Source organism: Theobroma cacao, chromosome 7 (genome assembly GCF_000208745.1).
Source record: "Theobroma cacao cultivar B97-61/B2 chromosome 7, Criollo_cocoa_genome_V2, whole genome shotgun sequence".
NCBI lineage: Eukaryota > Viridiplantae > Streptophyta > Magnoliopsida > Malvales > Malvaceae > Theobroma > Theobroma cacao.
Window position 1 is genome coordinate 2,739,765 of NC_030856.1, and position 22,447 is coordinate 2,762,211.

Below are 22,447 nucleotides of genomic sequence, written 5' to 3' on the forward strand. Positions count from 1 at the left end.
TCAATACCTACTTGGTGATCACTAAAAGTTCCGTTCCCAGTAGAAAAAGGACAAATTTCCTTGGGAATTAAGTTCAAATTCCAATTTCTTGGACCCTTTAGAAAATCAATATTGGTCAGTAGCCTTTGTCTATATGTTTCTTGACTGAGAAATCAATTCATGATTAGCAGAAAGTAGGGAAATTCCCTATGTGTTTTTAGCTCAAGAGAAGGCACAAATTGCTGTTAGTTTCCAGCTATTTCGATGTTATCATTTACAAAGAGAAGTTCAACATCATATTCTATATGATAAAATTCCATCGGCAACAAGAACATTGTACTTTCCATTAGCCCCTCCTGTTTCATGGCCTGTTTTACGTGGATAACTATGCTATAATTAAGAATTTCTCACTAATCCAAACTTGATTCAATCTGATTTGATTTAAAAAACTCGACTACTTAAAATGGTGTAGACTTGAAATTATCTGAATATACTTCTAACTCGAATGATTCCAAAAAAATTAACTCGAAAGAAATGTATTTTTTTCCCTAACATCATTTTTCATATTTAATATAGTATATCATATTTAAGGTTATTGGATTAATTAACAACCCTGATCACAATTGGTGACTAGTCTCATCGTATTATAGCTGGTTATAATAAAAGAAAAGAGAAATATATTTGTTTATTAATTAGTAGGGAAATCTTTGAGCCAAGTTGCGAATGTATTTCCATTTATCCTATACCTACTCGCATTAATTTCTCGTCATAGAGTTTCCACTTAAGCATCTTCTTCTATCATCTCTATTATCCCAAGAGTTTGTTTGATTTCTGCCTTGCTCTTCTTTTAACTCAACAAAGCCTACTCTTCCATTTTATTTTCCTTCGTTTTCCCACTTTTCTTTTAACTCAAAGAACAAAAGCATCTCTTTCATTTAACTCTGAAAAGAAAAAGAAAAACCAGTACTTGATCTCTTAAATTACTTTTGTCTGATCCTTGTTAGCTTCCTTAAATTGAGGTAAGTTTCAATAAAACATATTATATTCGTCATATATAATTTTTTTTATATGCTCAATTTCTCTTATCATTTATGAATTTGACTTCTTATTTTTTAAGTTGGCAAATAAAATTAATTAATTTCTACTTTGCTTCTTAATCCTATGAATATTTAACAATACACTATGTGTGGCATTTTAGTACGAAATCATTTTAATGTTATGACTTTAAAATATGTAAAAATATATCAATAAGCATATGTTGAAATTTCATTCTGAATTTTTTAATTTATTATAAATTTTCATATTTTTTCCATTTTTATCGTCATTTATGGATATTTTGGGAAAATATTTTATAGAATGATGATAGTATGCTTTTCCTTTAATATGAAAATATATTTTTAATTATCATACATGTGACCAGTGACAAGAATTTCTACATCTGCAGCATTTTCAATTTCCAAGTTGGTTGGTCAACTATCCGTTCTCTTGTGATCAATATTTTCATAAAGGTATAGCTTCAAAAATAAGGTACTTTGAAACATTTGGTAATTGTTTTTGTCTTTCTGCAAAACTTTTTACTCGTCGAAATTAATACTAGGTAGATTTTTATTTTATGAAGGTTCGAAGTGATCTTTTATTAGAATATATAACATGTCTTGATAATTTAAGATTTTGGAGTTTGAGATATTAATGTTACTTGTTAATAACAGTAATTTTTTATAAAAAAATAAAGAAAAGAAAAAAAGGGGTGAGGCCAATAGTTTCATAAGGTAAAAGATTTGGGCTCTTGTATTCCGCTAAGGATTTGAAATTGAATCACAAAAAGAACTTATATTTGATGTACTAACCGCTCATAGTTTTCATTAATAATATACATAAAAATTAGTTTCAATCTATTTTAATCAAATATTTAATGTACGGTAAGGATTCGAATAGTAATTTAGAAATTTAATCAAATACTTATAAGATTCAGGTTAAGGTATTTCCAAAATAAAAGATACTTTACTTGTTGACATCCTTACTCATGTAATTTAAAAAGAGGTTAAAAATCGATAAGTTAAGGCATAAACCTTTGAAATCCTTTTTGATCATTTTATAAATTTCATAGATAAAGAATATGGGAAAATGTATATTAATTTCTTTAAGACTAAGATATAAAACTTTCTTATAGGCAAATGTCATAAAACTAATTTTTATGTATATTCAAAAGTCATGCTTATAGTTTTTATACACTGTCAGTTTGCCAAATGATACTATGTCATTAACAAACAAATATAAAAATTTAAGTTTTTTAAAATAAATATTAGAAGAAATTTAATAACTAATTAAAGAAATATCATGGAGGCAGAATCAAATAAAAATATAAATTAATGCAATGGTAGTCCATTTTTGGTGCTTCAATTTTTGTCCCTGATCTGCTGAACACACAATCAAAAACATCCTCCAATAGCTAGATTTTCAAGTCCACTAAGTCTTTCATTATCATGTTAGTTTGCTTAAATTCCCTTGTCATCTGCTTTAGATTTATTTCAACCAATTGGTAGATCCATGGCGGAATCAATTTTATACGGGGCGGTGAGTAACATCTCGTCCAAGTTGGTGTTAAGTGCTGGACGAGAACTTGGCTTGGTTTTCGGGCTGAAAAAGGAGCTAGAAAAGCTTCGAGGGACTCTCAGCACCATAAACGCTGTCCTCCTTGATGCTGAGGAGAAGCAGGAGAGCAGCCATTCCATGAAGAACTGGATAAGTCGGCTGGAAGACATTGTCTACGATGCAGACGACCTACTAGACAGATTCGACTATGCAATCTTGCGCCAGAAGGTGCTTGCTCAGAGACAGGTACGCAAGTTCTTTTCATCCTCGAACCCTCTAGCATTTGGTCTTAAGATGGGTCCTAGAATTAAAGAGATTACAGAGAGGCTAGACTCAGTTGCAGCAGATATATCTAAGTTTAACTTGAGTCCGAGAGCTGTAACAGATATGAAAGCTAAGCATACTGACAGGACGACTGCCTCAAAGGTGAGACCAGAAATGATAGGGAACGAGAAAGATAAAGAGCACATTATAGAATTATTGTTTCGAGAGCAAAATGATCGTCACGGTGACAACATATTCAATATTGTTGCCAGTGTTGGGTTTGGAGGTTTGGGAAAGACCACACTCGCTCAGTTGGTGTATAATGAAGCAGAAGTAGAAAACTTCTTCAATCCATGTATATATGGGTGTGTGTTTCTGAAGAATTTGATCTCTATATAATTTTTAAGAAAACCTTAGAGTCGCTTGGAAATAGTAAAATGGATGACTTGGATCTAGATATTTACTTGAAGAAGCTTGAAGAAAATATGAGAGGGAAGAGATATTTACTTGTGTTGGATGATGTACGGAATCAAAACAATTTAAAGTGGGATAATTTGTCAAAGCTTCTGGTGTTTGGTGCTCCAGGAAGCAAAATTCATATGACAGCTTGTAGTAAGAAAGTTGCATTTACTATGGGGGTGAACCATCCTTACCTTTTAGAATGTCTCAATGAGGATCAATCTTGTGCTGTATTTAGAAAAGTGGCATTGCAGGACGATGTCAAATTGATCCAAAGCTTAGAGAAATTGGACTAGATGTTGCATGAAGATGCAAAGGACTTCCTCTTGCAAACAAATGTTTGGGAGGTTTGATGAGACAAAAGCTTAATGCAAAGTACTGGTTGTCTGTCCAAGAAAATGAAATCTGGAAGTTAATTGAAAAAAATGACAGTGTTATCCCAGTGTTAAGATTGAATTGCATTCACTTAACAAGTCATTTAAAACAATGCTTTGCCTTTTGTTCGCTTTTCCCAAAAGACTCCAAGATATACAAAGATGAGTTGATCCATTCATGGCTAGCACAGGGTTGCATTCAATTACAAGAGGGAAATTCAATTATAGAAGATATTGGTGATGAATACTTTAATGATTTGTTATCCATGTCATTTTTTCAAGAGGATAAAGATTATATAGGGAGTATTTTTGGTGAAATGCATGATCTTATCCATGATCTTGCAAAATTAATTGCAGGTCATCATTTTCATTGGATGAAAGATGAAAACGAAAAAATTTCAAAAGGAGTTTGTCACGTGTCAGTAGAAATAAATTTCAAAAAAGCTGCTTTAACTTTGTCAAAAATAAAAGGGTTAAGGACTAAGTTTTTACAGAGACATATTTTCTATGAAGTATCCATTCAAAATGAAATTTTTTTGAGGTTTAATTGTTTACTTACATTGAATTTGAGTAGGATGGGCATTGTCGTTTTGTCAAATTCAATTGGTGAATTGAAGCACTTGAGATACCTTAATCTTTCAGGTAATGAGAAGATGGAAGTGCTCCCAGATACAATAGCCAAATTGCACAATTTGCAAACTCTATTACTCTTATATTGTGGGAGACTTAGAGAGTTACCAAGGGATATAGGACAATGAGTAGCTTGGAATATCTAAATATTGATGGTTGCAAAGGCCTGACATGCATGCCAAAAGGTTTAGGGGAATTGACTTCGGTACAGAGATTGGACAGATTTATTGTGAACAGAGTTGAAAAGAGTTTCTCAAATGCAGCCATGTTGAATGAGTTGAGGGACCTAAATTACCTTGGAAACTGCTTAGGAATTGAACAATTGAACTTGGTAGAATTAGAATCTATGAAGGCAATTTTAAAGAAAAAGAAACGACTTCAGTCTTTCCGATTATACTGGAGATCCTTGGAGTGGAGTGCTTCCTCTTCAGAAAGAGTGGACAGTGAAAAGGATGAGTCGTTGTTAAATATTCTTGAGCCACACCCGAATTTGAAAGGGCTGAAGGTATCCGGTTATTGAGGAGCAAGGTTTTCGAGTTGGCTATCTTCATTGACTAATTTAGTCGAACTTGAACAATAAGTAGAAGAACAAGAGTGAAATTCCTCTGTTTTTTGTCTTTATGTTTGTAATTTAAAATATTTAGTGAGTAAGTTGTGCAAATATGTTATGCAGCAATCAATTCATGGGAAATTAAACCTTAATTTCCCTGTACAAACCAGGCAGATTTTTATTTTGTAAAGGTTCCAAGCGATTTATTGAAATATTGAGAGTTTGATTTATTGAGATATTGAAATATCATTATTTTTTTAATAACGACAGTCTACCATTCGACTCAATAGTTGTTGTATGATCTTTTTGCTCAAAAAAGAAAAAAAAACTAATAATGCTTGCCTATTTTTCCCTAGCCTCATAACAAGAAAATATAAAAAACTAATAATAGATGTACTTTATGTCACTTGGTTGAAATAATTTGTTGTGGAGGCACTTGAAAAAAGTCAGAATGATAGAGCGGAAGGTTTGATCACAAAGGAAGAAATAGTTGATAATCAATTCGCCTGCAACAATCTAGTTTGGCGTCGTGGTTAACGGGAAGACACGCAACCTCTACATATAAGGTGGACGAAACAGAGGATAATGTTACATAATTATTGAACAAATGAGGATAATGTGAAATTTAGCAGCTGGTTTGTTTGAGTGAAATTGAACAGGTCTAAGAAAACATGGTTTTTCTGTGTGTTAAGTCGATTTGCAGTTAGTTGGGGCTGGGATTATTGAAAGAATCAATTTAGTGTTGGTTACTGGTTACGGATATAAAATGAAAAGTATTCTCATTTCTGAATTTTACTAGCTGCTGCTGCTGCTACATGTTAGCAAAATAACAAGTATTCTCGTTTCTTTCTTTCATCTTTCATCTACTTTAATTGTTTTTGGCTGGTTCATTCTCATTGAATATAAAATCAAATTGAATATAAAAAGAGATTGCATTTCCATAGACAAAAGGTGAACCATGACTTGGGCCAGGCATTGTACTGCTAGCTGCTTAGTCCCTCGCATACTTTCTTCCAAGCGAGCTGCTGATTTTTCGTAAGGAAAAAAGAATAACTACTTGAAGAAATGAAGGTTTATTAAGGGGATAATGATGTTCTTCATCTGCTGAGCTTTTGTTTCATACGGAAGTTGTCGAATTAATGAAAGGACCAACATATAACTTTACTTGTGAATTTCTCATGATAACAACGTTTTGGAAGAGTCAAATATATACAAAAAGAATTAGCCCCATTAGTTCAAGGTTTACGATAAGTGCTTCTTTTTCTTGAAAAAGAGAAAAGATTACTGATCTTGTTGGTTCAACGTTTTACAAAACCATATATAGATTTCCAGTGTTTCTCATATTCTTTTTCACATCTTTACAATTCTGTGAAACTTTTACAAAAAATTTGGATTTAAAAAAAATTATCTCTTGCATAAGATCATATAAAGATTGCGTCTCTATCTTAATTTTGAAAGTTAAGACCCACTCCATATCTATAAAACCATATTACTTTGTCACTATGAATTCCAACCCATTAAAAACTCTTAATCATTAAGTATATTTGCCCATTAAATAAACTTAATCATCAAATAATTTTTGACTAATGAAATTTTACCGATTCCAAATTAAAATTTGAATAAAATATCTAACACATTCACATGCAATTGTCCCTAGTAGTAAACAAAAATCCTCAAATCTGTAAACATTATACAATAACGTTGATAGCACATGCTGCCAAAGAGCTTTTAGCTAGAGGGAGCAATAAACATTGGAGTCTCGAGCACCACCCACAACCAAGGAAGATAAAAACAAGGGGGACAGACCAACTACTGAAAAGCCAACTGAAAAACAATAAACAAAACAAATTAGCTTTCACAATGTATAGCAGTAGCTTTCGCATATCAAAGAAAAGAGAATCTTACATGGAGTGTGCGAGTCAAGTTGCTAATATCGTTCCATTGTTCGTAATATGAATATTAGTGTTCCAAATTTCCTATACCTACTCTTACTACTTTGTCATCATAGAGTTTCTGAAGGGATCTCTTGCTGTCAATAGTTTAGCCAACTACTGTTATGTTGCTTTCAATTGCACTTTTAATTAAAAGAACAAGAGTGGAATTCCTCTGTACCTTAATTTTTAATTTTGTATTTTAAATCCTCAGTGAATAAGTTGTACAAATGTGTTATGCAGGAATAAAGACATGGAAAATTAAACTTCAATGTACAAACCAGACAAATTTTTATTTTATGGAGGTTCCCAACAATTTATTGAAATATTGAGAGTTCGATTGCTACTCCACTATAAGATCTATAAACTTAGCAATAGCATCATTTTCTTTCCATGCACATTTGATTTGCGATCATTACCAAACAAGCTTCCCAAGCATGCATGAACGATATCGATCTTCTTAGAATCACTCATTCGATAAACAAAATACTATAATCTGAACTGAAACTTTCCTTTTTTTTTCTTTTTTGTTGATCAAGCTAAAGTGAATTTGAAGTTATAGGCAATTTAGATGCAGTCTAGTCATGCTCTTTTCTTTCAAGTTGTGGCAATTAAGTAAACAGAACTACAGATACTCCAAGCAATGAAACCAAATAAGCAGAAAAGATACCATGCAATGTCTCCTGATAGTCAATTCATTCATATCAACTCTACTAAACATTTTACTGCCACAATTCAACATATATGTATATATATATATATAAAGCATGTAATTAAGCACAAAATGCTGTGAGGAGAATCAACAAATCTTCATTACTAATGCACATAATGATCAATGTCCCTCAAATGTATAAACATGAGACTATTTTCAGGATTATTATTCTATACAACAACGGTCGGATTTTAACTCTGGCCATTAAATATAAATTTTTCTTTTGAAAGAAAGTTTTGGAAGTTTTGGAAGATCAAAAGGTATATAAAAATTGCTCCCACTAGTTCAAGTATTACAATAAATGCTCTATTTCCTTAAAGCAAAATAAATAAATTACTCCTGTTGGCTCAATGTAAATCTTAAAGCAATAACAATATCTTATTACTTCGTATAACTCGAGTCACATGAGCTTAAAGACAAAGTCCAAATACCAAGGTAATGTATTTCTAAAAAATAGAGAGAAAAACCCCTTCTTTTTTAACTATTAGATATATCTACCCTTTAAATAAACTTAACCTTCTAATAATTTTTAACGAATAAAATTTTAGCAATTTTCAGTTAAAATTTAGATAAAATATTTATCACATTCACAGGCAATTGTCCCTAGTAAACAAATATCCTCATATCTATAAAAATTATATGCAATGTTGATAGCACATGCTGGCCACAGTGCTTTTAGAGGGAGCATTTAACTTTTGTCTCGAGCACCACCCACATCCAAGGAAGAAAACCGTAAATAAAACAAACTTTCTCAACGTATAGCATTAGCTTTCGCATTGTAGCTGGATTATCAAAGAAAAGTGACTCTTAAATGGGAACTGTGAGACAAGTTACCAATATTTTTCCATTATTCCTAATTTGAATATTAGTGTTCCAAATTTCCTGTACCTACTCTTACTACATTATCGTCATAGAGTTTCCAAAGGGATCTTATGCTTTCAATAGTTTAGCCAATTAATTTTTATGTTGCTCTACCCCAACTGAATTTGCTTATGCTATGAGAGTCTATTGTGATCTAAGCAAGAGACTCGAAATGACGTTACGATTGTGAGGCTAATAAATTTTCTTTTTTAAAAAAAATTAAAGTTATGTTGTTCTCTATTACAAGTAATGCTTAACTGCAAAGGAATCATCATTAAATGAGGATCAAGTGTTTATTCTTAAGAACATTTACAAAATAATAATAGTAATTTTTACTTACAAAGAGTCTCAAATGTTTTCTTATAAACCAATCAAGTTGATGATAAATAAATGCTGAAAATAATTGAAAAATGACAAAAGAAGGGGATCAATAATTCAAAAGTGCATCAATAATTCCATGTCCCAGTTGCATAGAGTACAAAGAAAAAAAATTAAAGGTGTGAATTTAATTACCTTTTGAATAATGGTAAATTTTGTTTGGGGAAAATTTGTACTTCATTAATTGAAGTAATTTAATTTCTTTAAATCTTATGGAGAAGACATTTTGATGTTTAAGATCACAAACATGAAGCCAATTTTACATTAGACAGAATTTCCTTTAATAAAATATTTCCATCCTTTTTTTGTCTTTGAGAGAGAATTAGTCTATAATAGTGCTTCAATGACATTAAGCTCTCCATTAATGGAGACGGCAATATTTTATTCAATTCAAACATGAATCAGAAAACTTTTGAAAAGCTCAGAGAATTTCCCTTTTACTTTACTAAAGTTGATTTCCACATTAGACTTAATGCTTTAAAGGCAAAAACCAAGAAAAGTCCCAATTCCACATTGATGTTACTTTGTTAACTTTAAAAAAGAGACAATCAATTAGATGACAAATGACCAAAGTTTTTCCCATCACAAGGAAAAAACAATTGACAGCACTTTCTTCAACATTTTTTAGCTTAGTTTTTCTCAAAGCTGGTCAATTTTTTAATTGAAATTTCTCCTTGAGAATGCCAAGTCCTTGTTGCAACTTTTCTTGAAAAAAGAAAATAAAATGATTCCATGTCCTCGTCATAGAGTTTCCAGTTGAGCATCGTCTTCTATCATCTCTACTATCCCAAGAGTTTGTTTGATCTCTGCCTTGCTCTTCTTTTAACTCAACAAAACCTACTCTTCCATTTTATTTTCCTTCATTTTCCCACTTTTCTTTTAACTCAAAGAACAAAAGCATCTCGGTTGTCTAACTCTGCAAAAAAAAAAAAAAAAGAACAGTTCTCTTAAATTGCTTTTGTTTGATCCTTGTTAACTACTTTTCCTTTCCTTAATTTTGGTTTCCCCATCTACGGAGTTGGTGTAGTAATTTCATCTCAATTGAGGTAAGCTTCAATAAAACATATTATATTCTCCATATTTATTTTTCATTTTCCCACTTTTCTTTTAACTCCAAGAATAAAAACATCTCTCTTGTTTAACCCTGCAAAAAAAAAAAAAACAGTTAATCTCTTAAATTACTTTCGTTCGATCCTTCTTAGCTACTTTTTGTTTCCTTAATTTTGGTTCCCGATCTCCAGAGTTGGTAAAGTAATTCCATTTCATTTGAGGTAAGCTTCAATTAAACATATTAGATTCTCCATATTTAATTTTTTTATATACTCTATTTCTCTTCTCATTTATGAATTTGACTCCTTATTTTTTAAGTTGGCAAATAAAATTAATTAATTTCTGCTTTACTTCTTAATCCTATGAATATTTAGTAGTATACTATGTGTATCATTTTAGTATGAACTAGTTTTAATATTATGACTTTAAAATATGTAAATATATATCAATAAACCTATGCTGAAATTTCATTCTATATTTTTTTAATGTATTATAAATTTCACATTTTTTCCATTTATTACTGATAATTATGGATATTTTGAGAAAGTATTTTATGAAATGATAATGCTATGCTTTTACTTTAATATGAAAATACATTTTTAATTAATATACACATGATTCGTTTCTACATATGCAGCATTTCAATTTCCAAGTTGGTCAGTCAACAATCCGTTCTCTTGTGATCCACATTTTCATAAAGTACTTTGCAGACATTTGGTAATTGCTTTTGTCTCTACAAAACTTTTTATTCATGGAAATTAGAACTGGGCAGAACTTTTTTGTGAAAATTTTAAGTAATTTATTGAAATATTTTAAGAGCTTGATTGCTACTCCAACCTACTAATAATCGGTTCTTCCTTGAATTGATGGATTTAATTATTTATCTCCCCTAATAGCTAAATTTTACAACATAATTAATGACCGTACCTTTAATCAAAATATATAATATGTTGTCATAATTTAAGATTTTGAAGTTTTAGATATTATAATATTACTTGTTAAATACAGTAATTATTGTTAAATAAATTTCACTGTCTTTCATTATCGTGTTACCTTGCTTGCATTTCCCTGTTATCTGATTTAGATTCATTTCAACCAAGTGGTAGATCCATGGCGGAAGCAATTCCATACGGGACAATCAGTAACATCTTGTCCAAGTTGGTGTGGCTTGTTGGGGAAGAGCTTGGCTTGGCTTCCGTCTGGGACGAGGAGCTGGAGAAGCTTCTAGAGACTCTCAACACAATAAACGCCGTCCTTCTTGATGCTGAGGAGAAGCAGGAGAGTAACCGGGCCTTGAAGAACTGCATAAGTCGGCTAGGAGATGTTGTCTATGATGCAGACGACTTATTGGATGAAGTCGACTATGAAATCCAACACCAGAAGGTACATGCTCGGGGAAAAGTATCCGAGGTTCATGTTTGGGAACATGTACGCAATTTCTTTTCACCCTCGAACCCTCTAGTCATTGGTCTTAACATGGGTCATAGAATTAAGGAGATTAGAGGGAGGCTGGACGCAGTTGCAGCAGATATGTCTAAGTTTAACTTGAGGGAGATAGTTGGAGAACTGGGTAAGAAAGCTAAGGATACTGGCAGGGAGACTGCCTCAAAGGTGAGATCGGAATTAATAATAGGGAGAGAGAAAGATAAAGAGCTTATTATAGAATCATTGTTGAAGAAGCAAAAAGATGATCATGGTGACATCATCCCCATTGTTGCCATTGTTGGGTTTGGAGGTTTGGGAAAGACCTCGCTGGCCCAGTTGGTGTATGTCGATGCAAAAGTAAAAAGCTCTTTCGACCAACAGATATGGGTATGTGTTTCTGAAGACTTTAATATATGTATGATTTTTAAGGAAATCTTGAAGTCTTTGGACAACACGGTCAAAGTGGATAACTTGAATCTAGATCAAGTCCTAACAGAACTTGAAGAAAAATTAAGAGGGAAGAGATATTTATTGGTGTTGGATGATGTGTGGAATGAAAACAATTTAAAGTGGGATGATTTTTCAAATTATCTAGTCTGTTATGGTGCTCCTGGAAGCAAAATTCTTGTGACAACTCGTAGTAAGATAGTTGCATCAGCTATGGGGATACGCGATTCTTACCTTCTAGAAGGTCTCAATGAGGATCAATCTTGGGCTTTGTTTAAGCAGGTGGCATTTAAAGGACAAGGCCAAATCGATACAGACCTTAGAGTAATTGGAGAAGATGTTGCACGAAGATGCAAAGGAGTTCCTCTTGCTCTCAAATGTTTGGGAGGATTGATGAGACAAAAGCCTAGTAAAAATTATTGGTCGTCTGTCCAAGAAAATGGAATCTGGAAGTCACTCGAAAAGGATGGTAATACTTCCCTGGTGTTAAGATTGAGTTATGATCACTTACCAAGTCATTTAAAACAATGTTTTGTTTTTTGTTCGGTTTTCCCAAAAGACTTCAAGATATCTAAAGACAACTTGATCCAATCATGGCGAGCACAAGGTTACATTCAATTAGAGGAAAATGAGAATATACAAGACCTTGGTGATGAATACTTTAATGATTTGCTATTAAGATCATTTTTTCAAGAGGAGGAGAAAGATATGTATGGGAATATCATCTGTTGTAAAATGCATGACCTTATCCATGATCTTGCATTATCATTAAAAGGTCGTCATTTTCATTGGATGAAAGATGAAAAAGAAAGAATTTCAAAAGGAGTTCGACATGTGTCATTAGAAAACAATTCCAAAGGAGTTGTTTTGACTTTGTTGGAAACAAAAGAGATAAGAACTATATTTTTTCGGATACACATTTTTGAGGATTTATTTATTCAAAATGTAACTTTTTCAAGCTTCAATTGTTTACGAATGTTGAATTTGAGTAAGATGGGCATTGTCACTTTGCCAGATTCAATTGGTGAATTGAAGCACTTGAGATATCTTGATCTTTCTGTTAATAAGGAGATGAAAGTGCTTCCAGATGCAATAACCAAATTGCACCATTTGCAAACTCTATTACTATATCATTGCATCACTCTTGAAGAGTTACCAAGGGATATACAACACTTGATTAGTTTGGAATATCTCAAGATTGATGATTGCCATGCCCTAAAGTACTTGCCAAAAGGGTTAGGGGAATTGACTTCGTTACAAAGATTGGACAGATTTATTCTGAACAGTGTTGAAGAAAGTTTCTCAACTGCAGCCACGTTGAATGAGTTGAGGGACCTAGATGACCTTGGAAACAGCTTAACAATTGAACACTTAGAAAAGGTGAGGAATGTGGAGTTAGAATCGAAAGAGGCATTAAAGAAAAAGAAACGGCTTCATTCTTTGCAATTGTGCTGGAGACCCTTGAACTGGCGGAGGACTTCCTCTTCAGAACGAGTGGGCAATGAAAAGGATGAGTCATTGTTAAACAATCTTGAGCCACACCTGAATTTGAAGGGGCTGAAGTTATCCGATTATGGCGGAGCAAGGTTTTCGAGTTGGCTATCTTCATTAACTAATTTAGTCCAACTTGAAATAAAACATTTTTGTAATTGCCAACATCTACCACCCTTGGATCATCTTTCATCTCTCAAATCTCTTTCTCTTGAGTATTCCAATGTTTTAGAACACCTGCCACCCTTGGGTCATCTTTCATCTCTCGAGTCTCTTGATCTTTGTGGGTTAGATGTGTTAGAATACGTGGCAGATTCTTTCCCTTTGCCTTGTTCCACGTCAAGAGAATCATTCTTCCCGTGCCTTAAGAAACTTTCAATCTGGCGCTGTCCCAATCTCAAAGGATGGTGGAAGACAAAGAATGAGAACCAAGGATCAATCGCTGAGCTGCCTTGCTTTCCTTGCCTTTCCGAGTTATATATCGGCAAGTGTCCAAACTTAACCTCCATGCCGTTGTTTCCATCTCTTGACCAAAGATTCTCTTTGAATGATACTAGTGTAAGTCTTTTGCAACAAACATTGGAGATGAAGATGACATCAGAAGAAGCATCATCATCATTAGGGAGCGCTTGTCATTCATATTCTTCAACTACCCTTCCTCTCTCCAATTTGAAGCGTCTGAGTCTTGTTGACATTAAGGATTTAGAAGTTCTACCCTTCCTACAAAATCTCACTTCTCTTGAGTACTTATTGTTGAGAGACTGCCCTAAATTGGAATTGCTACTGCCGGAAAAGATGAGCTGCGTCGTCCCTATAAAAAAATTGTGTGTTTCGAATTGCCCTAATTTGAGGGCCTTGCCGGACTGGAGACTCAATCTCACTTCTCTTAAAACAATTAAAATTGAGAAGTGTCTTAAATTACGGCACATTCCAGAAGGGACGTTTGATCTTACATCTTTATAAGAATTATCTGTTCAGAATCATACTCAATCTCACTTCCCTTGAAACACTAGGAATTTGGGAGTGCCTTCAATTACAGCACATGCCAAAAGGGACGTATCGGCTTTCCTCTTTGAAAGAATTGCGGGTTTGGAAATGCCCTAATCTGAGGGCTTTGCCCGACTGGATACTCAATCTCACTTCCCTCAAGGACCTTTATATATGCGAGTGCCATCAATCACTGTACTTGCAAGAAGGGATGCAAAGCCTCACCTCTTTAGAACGATTGATGGTTGATTATTGCCCTAATCTCAATTCTTCCACACATTCTCTCAAAGCACTTCTAATTCGGGGGTGCCCTAATTTAAGCTTCTGGAGAACAAGGCATTCCCTCTCCACTTTAGAAGAATTGAATGTTCAAAATTACCCTAATCTGGAGGATTTGCTGAATCGCATATCATTTTTTATCCCTCTCCTCAAAACACTAAAGATTTGTAAGTGCCCTCAATTACAAGACTTGCCAGAAAGGATGGATGGCCTTACCTCTTTGCAAGTATTGTCAATCAGTGAATGTCCCCGTTTGTCAGAAAGATGTGAAAAGGACACCGGAATCCTGTGGCCTCGCATTGCCTGCATCCTTTCTATTACAATTAATGGGCGACAGATTCAATGATGATCATACCATATAGGTAACCGCCTTTTTCTTCACCTCTATTTATATTTTCTCCCTTTACTTGATAATTCTTTTTGTTTTCTTGCTGGATTTGGATGATACGTAATTTGTTGTATGCATGTAATCCAAGTCGACTATGCAAAAGTGGATTTAATCCATTCTCTGCTACTTCTTTCTAAGTGGACTAACAATATTGATTTCTTTTTTCTTTTCTTACTTTGAATTTTATTTTTGTTAAGTTAAATATTACTAATATGAAATGTGACCAAAACTTGATATCAAAACTCTGCCAGTATTTCACTGCAATAGGGAACTTTTTCCTTGTTTCAATCTCTCATTCTTCAATTAAAATCCTAAATTTGAAGTATTTAGGATCTCACTAACTCTTGATGGAACCCTTATGCAGATAGCATATTTATAGTCAAAGCATTAAATTTTATAGCATATTTACAGCAGTATGAATGTACTCAGTTACCAAATTATTCTGACTTTTCGCTTTGTTATATCTAAATGTCTCTTTTCACCTATTTCAATGATGTTAATCTGTGTTTAGGTTGACCAAAAGTTTGGGATTTTTGTAAAAAGTTGTCAAAAGCTTTTTGTACAGTGTTGATGTAATTGTTCAGTTATCTTATCAGTAGAGTTAGAATGCCAAAAAGAGTCTTTAACTGATTAGATCATAGGCTTTTGATCTGATAATATCAATAAAATCAAAACTTTTCAAAAAATAGAAAAAAAATAAGCATAAAATGGAGTTATGGACAGATTATTGTCAGTTGTTTTACTTCCCCTGTTTTTGTACATTGATCAATGCCAAATCATCTCTTATACAATGAGGCAACATTGGATGTATGTGTTGTATCTTTTCAGAGGCAAAACCAAAATTAAATGGAAATGGATTGCAAGACATATTGCTTCTATCACAGAGAATCTAAGTAATTGAAACACTGGTGAAATAAGCTGAGATGTGGGAGTGAGTATCCCTGAAAATTTGCGACTACAAGTTTGTTAGACGGCCAATATCCAGTCAAGACTCCTGAGCTGAAAGCTAGTAATAATAGAAACTAATGTGAAAGTCTGCTCGTACATTTCCTGCTGTGTTTATCGTGATGAGGAGATATTGCTATAGGTAATGTTTCTGCCTCTTTTTCTTGATGTAGGCACTTGCTTTTGTAAAGAATATATTAACATCAGTTCTTTCCTTTTTGTACATGTTTATAATGGGATGATGACATTTTTTCATTGTTTGAAGCAGGATGATTTGATCTTGCTAATTTCCTTCCAGAGCAGACTGTTGTTAAATTGAAACCAAGAGAAATTTCTATTGGTAAAATTTACCACTTATTTGGTTTGTTTTATCAATTTCATTTACTTTCTATAAGGAATCCATTAACACCCAACTTCTTACTTCTTTCTGAATGTCTTTATTGGGATTGCGGACTTTTTCTTATAGATTGAGAGAGTACGTATTGATTTCAACTTACCAATGCCATTGTGAAGAAGAGCACTACAATCCATGGATTGGAAGCTTTACTATCAACAGTGTCATCACTATCTATGTTACAATTTGATGGCAATTCTATGTGAGAGTTAAATTTACTTTGAGTATTTGAATTCAATAAAGGCTAGCTCATGAAAATAATTTAACAGCTTGACTTCTGGTGTCCTTTTAGATTACAACGATTGCACAGCATGCAACTCTTTCACCTTTCCTTCCCAAGAAGTGAGCCTTGGTCTAACAAACTTGAATTTAAGGTAAATTAGCTTATCACTTATTGCTCTAATAAAATTTACTGTGTGTAGAATGTTGAATATTTTTTCGCTGCTATAACGTTATAAGATTTTCATTTTCCATAGAAAAATAAGAGGTGTCATGACTTGCTCACCAACTCCCTTTTGAGGCATTCTGGAAATGCAGGTATATTCTCGAAGCATATCTATTGCAAAAGTGATGACTATTTATTATAGTTTCTTTAGTTTTTGTTCTTGATTTTTGGCATATCTTGTTCCTCAATGCTTGCTTATAACAACGGATTTTTAGGCTAGTTATCTGTGAATGCAGGCAAACAACACTTGTTAAGTAGTGGCTTGAGTGATTGGGAGAATATTCTGGAGCTGAGCTGGTTGGAAAACCCCTTTGCTTCTTTCAAAATCAATGTCAATTGTTCCATGATGGCCATTCTTGGAGGTCTTTAAACAGTGGCTTCAATTCTAGTCTGTAGGGCTCTACTTAATTAATCCAAACTGTTAAGGGGACCTAAATACAAATGTTCTTTCCAATGTATATGGAGAAGACTTTTGGGATACTGTACTGGGATTTACTATTTGCTACATTTTGGTGCTGCAAAGTGTCAAAGAATTGTCAATCAAAGAATGTCCCCAGTTGTCGGAAAGATGTAAAAAGGAGACCGAAATCTAATGGCCTCACATTGCTCTCATCCTGACTATTTATATTGATGGCCAACAAATTCAATGATGATCATACAATACAGGTAACCATATTTTTCTTCGCCTCTATTTATATTTTCTCTCTTTATCTGATAGTTCTTTCTTCATTTTTTTTCTTCCTGGATTTGAATGATTTGTACTTTGTTCTATACATGTAATCCAAGTTGGTATACTGATTTGCCTATACTTTGTACAGATAGCATACTTATTGTGAAAGCATTAAATTTTATACTGTTGTACAGATAAATTTAAAAAAACAGTATTATAAACATACTTTAGTTACTTAATTATTCTGATTTTTTAGTTGTTATATCAATTCCTAACTTCTGCTTAACATAAGCATAAAATAGTATTAAATTTTTTAGTTGTTATTCTGCTTAATTATTGTCATACAATATATAGGTAACCATATTTTTCTTCTTGGATTTGAATGATTAATCAGTCTGATTTATAGTTATTCTGATTTTTCATTTTGTTATATCAATTCCTAACTTCTTCGGTTTAACATAGGTATAACATGGAGCTATGGACAGATTATTGTCGGTTGTTTCACTTCCCCTGCTTTTGTGCATTGATCAATGCAAAATCATCTCTTATACAATGAGGCAACATTGGATGTTTGTGTCGTATCTTTTCAGAAGCAAAACCAAAATTAAATGGAAAAGGATCAAGAGACAGATTGCTTCTGTCACAGAGATTCTAAATAATTGAACCACTAGTGAAATAAGCTGAGATGTGAGAGTGAGTATCCCTGAAAATTTACAACTATAAGTTTGTTAGGGGGCCTATATCCTGTCAAGACTCTGGAGCTGAAAGCTAGTAATAATAGAAACTAATGTGAAAGTCTGCTTGTACATTTCCTGCTGTGTTTGTCGTGATGAGGAGATATTGCTATAGGTAATGTTTCTGCCTCTTCTTCTTGATGTAGGCACTTGCTTTTGTAAAGAATATATCAACATTAGTTCCTTCTTTTTGTAGGTGTTTATAATGGGATGATGACATGTTTTCATTGTTTGAAGCAGGATGATTTCATCTTGCTAATTTCCTTCCAGAGCACACAGTTGTTGAATTGAAACCAAGAGAAATTTGTATTGGTAAAATTTACCACTTATTCAGTTTGTCTTACCAATGTCATTTGCTTTCTATAAGGAATCTATTAACACCTGACTTCATGCTTCTTTTTGCATGTCTTTATTGGGATTATGGACATTTCCTGATAGTTTGAGAGAGTACATATGGATTTCAACTTGCCAATGCCATTGTGAAGTAGAGTCCTAGAATCGATGGATCGGAAGCTTTACTCTCAACAGCATCATAACTATCTATGTTATAGTTTGATGGCAATTCTATGTAAGAGTTGAATTTTGCTCTGAGTATTTGAATTCAATAAAGACTAAATGATGAAACTAATTGAACAACTTGACCTCTGGTTTCTTTTTAGATAGCAATGACTGCACAGCATGCAACTTTTTCACCTTTTCGTCCTAAGAAGTGAGCCTTTGGTCTAGCGATAGTGAATTCAAGGTTAATTGGCTTTTCATTTATTGCTATATTATATATGAAGAATATGCTGTGTATAGAATCCTCAATATTTTTGCATTGCTCTAACATTTAAGTTTTTTGTTTTCCATAGAAAAAGAAGAGGTGTCAATGACTTGATCGCCAACTCCCTTCCAGCCATTTTTGAAATTTAGGTATTCTCAAAGCATTATCTATTGCATACATGATTCTATATGTTAAAGTTTCTTTAGTTTCTGTTCTTATTTTTTGGCATATCTTGTCAATGCTTCTTTATAACAATGGTTTTTTTTTTACTAGTTACCTGTGAATGGAGTCTAGCAACATTTGCTAAGTACTGGCTCGAGTGATTGGGAGAAGTGCCTGGAGAGCTAAGCTGGTTGGAAAACCCCTTTGCTTCTTTCAAAAATCATTGTCAATGGGTCCATCTTGGCGATTCTTGGAAGTTTTTGAGCAGTGGCGTCAATTCTAGTCTTTAGGGCTTTACTTAAATAACCCAAACTGTTAAAAGGACCTAAATACAAAGGTTCTTTCATAATGTACATATGGAGAAGACTTTTGGGATACTATTCTAGGATTTACAATTTGCTAAATTTGGGCGCTGCAGCTACTGTAACCTCCTGCATCATAGTAAAATCTCTTTCACCCTTTGACCGTGGATGTAGGCTATTAAGCCGAATCACGTAATTTCTCGTGTGTTTTTTTATATTAAATTGTTCGCTTGCTAATTATTATTGAATTCAGTTTGGTTTCGCATTTATTTTTTTTATTACATTATCTGTCAAAAATATTGCTTTTTCGACAAGATAATGTTAAGGAGTTGTCTTAAAATCTCGTCAATCCTCTCGCAATGACTATAGGTTAAGATAAATTATGTAAATTTTTTTGTATTTTTGTTATACATGATTGTTTGTTTTGTTATTTAGTATCAAATATGGATTGCTTCGTATCTGTATTTATAATTTTCATTATATTATTATAAAAGGCATTGATTTATCCCAAAATGTATCAAGTGAAAATATAGTAAATGTTTCAATTTTAGTTGATTAAGAAAAGTTATAAAATTGAAGTTACTCATTTCCAAAATAGATTATTTTTTGGATAAATGTCACTACAACTTTGCAAATGGCGTTCATTAGAAATATTTTACTTAAAATTTGCCATTAGTCATCAAAACACGAAAAGTAGATAATACTCAATCACACGTTTAATTTATATAACCTGACATAAGGCATAAATCCATAAATATAATTTTGATATAAATAGTAATTTATTAACACAGCAATGAAAACATATAAAAACAGTAATTCATCCTTCAAGCAAGATCAAATCTGTCAATTTTTACAGATTCAGATCTCCCTTTCTCTCTTCCTAATTTTCATGGATATAAGCTTTTGATAGAATAAAGTGCAAATCTCTGTTTGCCGTATTCAGATGTACTGGAAAATGAAAAGCATTACGTGCTGCTGCCTTGCTATGATTTTATTTCTACCGGAACATGATGACCAGCATTGATCTTCTGAATGGTAGTAACATGAGTTTTAAAGCCTTTGGCTAGGACATCATCATCAATGCCAGTGGCAAAAACACTGGATGGAATACAAACTGTTCCAGCATTTTACACTGCCAAAGGCAGAAACAGCCATGGCAGGTTGATCAGAGCTAGAATTGTATTGGTAACAAACCAGTGCTTTCGGAAACAAAACTAGAAATAAACTGAGAAGTCTCTTTATTGTTAGCGTTGCTTCTAAACTAGAGCAACTATTTCGGGGATGAAGAGAAATAATAGTGCTCTGTACTGTCACTGATTTAGGAGCAAACACGTAAGGTCAATTTTGCGTTAGTTAGAATTTCATTTATTCAAAAGAAACAAGTGAAGCCCCATGAAATTCAATGATGTTCGGTCCCTTGTCTTACACTTACGTCCTTGCAAGTCCCATCCTCTTGCCGTAACACTTCCTGGAAAGCCAACCAGGGTCCTTAACAGAGCATCTGACAGAGACTTGGTCAAAATACTTCTTCCTTGAGAATTCAGTCTCTATTAATGGTGGTAAGTGCCTTACCGTCCAACAACTAAAAGGTAAAAGTAGTGGACATTTACGAAAATTTGTCCATGATGATTTAGCCAGGCAACAATCAGGTAGGTCATTACTCATTACTATAAGAAAATTTACCAAATAATGCTTAATTGCAAAAGAATCATAAATAGGGATCTAATTGTTTGCCCTTAATGAAATAATAATAGTAATTTTTACTTACAATGAGAATCAGATGCTTTCCATGTAAATCAACAAAAAAGGTAAGAAATAAATACATAAAAATAATTGAAAAATGATAAAAATAAAGAGATCAATAATTCAAAAGTTCATCAACGATTTCATATCCCATTTTGGTAGGAGCACAAAGAAAAAAAAATTGAAAGTGTGAAATTAATTTCATTTTGAATAATGGTAAATTTTGTTTAGGGTTCTTTTAAAAAAAAAATTGTTTAGGGAAAAATAATGCTTCATTTAAGTAATTCAATTTCTTAAAAATCTTATGGAGAAGATATTATATTATGTTTAAGGTCACAAACATAAAGTCAATTTTACAGAATTAAAATTATCTTCAATAGAGTACCTCTGTCCTTTATCTTTTTCTTTGAGAGAGAATTTAGTTAATAATACTTCTTTGATGACATTGTAATCTCCATTAATGGAGGTAATAATATTGTGTTCAATTTAATCATGAATAAAATATTATGCTTAATGAGGCTACAAATGACCAAAGTTTTCCCCATCACAAGGAAAAAACAATTGACTGCACTTTGTTCAACATTTTTTAGCTTAGTTTTTGCAAAATATTTGGTTTTCTGCAACTTACCGTTGCCTACAAAACATCATGGAGGCAGAATGAAATAAAGATATGGATTATTGAATTAATTAAATAAACATTATGGAGGACTGCATTGAATTAATTAAAAGTGCTAATGGCCAGATTTCTTATTGTGCAAGAGAGAAGAACCAAGCAGCCCATCAAATCGCGCAAGAAGCTAAGCAAATACAGAAGAACCCACAGAAGAACTACCCTTGCCTTGAGTTCCTTGGTCTGTGTTTTGAACCCACAGAAGAACCTGCAGAGTTTCATGTCTTCCATTTTTTCCTGAAAGCATATGGCTGAGAATATAATGTTCAAAGAAATTAAATTCACATCGGCCTATTTGTTTCCTAGTAGGTTGCGCTAGGTCAAATAATCAACAAAGTACAGCAGGATGAAAGTTATTGGAAAAGAATTAACATGAAAACAAGAATCTAATCAGCCATAAATTTAATAAAAACTCTGTTCCTAAAATTAAAAATCAAAATTTGGGGAATACTACTAGAATTCCATTTTCCACTAGNCAATGTGAATGAAGACTATTTAAAACTAAAAAATCAACTACAAAGGAAATCACTGTTTTTCTACATAAAATTGGCTAACAACCAATTAACCAAGTAAATGCCCTTTTTCTATTTCACTATCATCTATGTATATATGGGTGAGATTAGGCTGCTACTTGACAAAGTGTGAAATGAAATCAATTTGATTATTAATAATGATGTTGTTCATCTGCCAAGATTTTGATTTTCATGGAAGTTGTGAAATGAAAGGATCTCTAACAATGTTTTGATTATAGCTGGAAAACAATAAATAAAACAAACTTTCTCAATGTATGGAAGTCGCTTTCTCAGTGGGACGACGTCGAGC

General features: G+C 33.0%; 2 protein-coding genes across 2 annotated transcripts in view; both read left to right on the forward strand.

Annotated features, from left to right (window-relative positions):
* The window catches only part of LOC18593626 (disease resistance protein RGA2), an 81,189-nt gene extending 64,849 nt beyond the window's left edge, over positions 1-16,340 (forward strand). Inside the window, exon 5 of the mRNA XM_018124437.1 lies at positions 16,209-16,340. The gene's annotated coding sequence lies outside the window, so the exon portion shown is untranslated. The remainder of the gene's footprint in view (positions 1-16,208) is intronic.
* LOC108662833 (putative disease resistance protein RGA3) lies at positions 9,750-14,140 on the forward strand. Its single transcript, XM_018124454.1, has 3 exons — positions 9,750-9,776; positions 10,418-10,497; positions 10,881-14,140. The coding sequence occupies exon 3, from the start codon at positions 10,891-10,893 to the stop codon at positions 14,104-14,106; it is 3,216 nt and encodes a 1,071-aa protein (XP_017979943.1). The 5' UTR covers positions 9,750-9,776; positions 10,418-10,497; positions 10,881-10,890; the 3' UTR covers positions 14,107-14,140.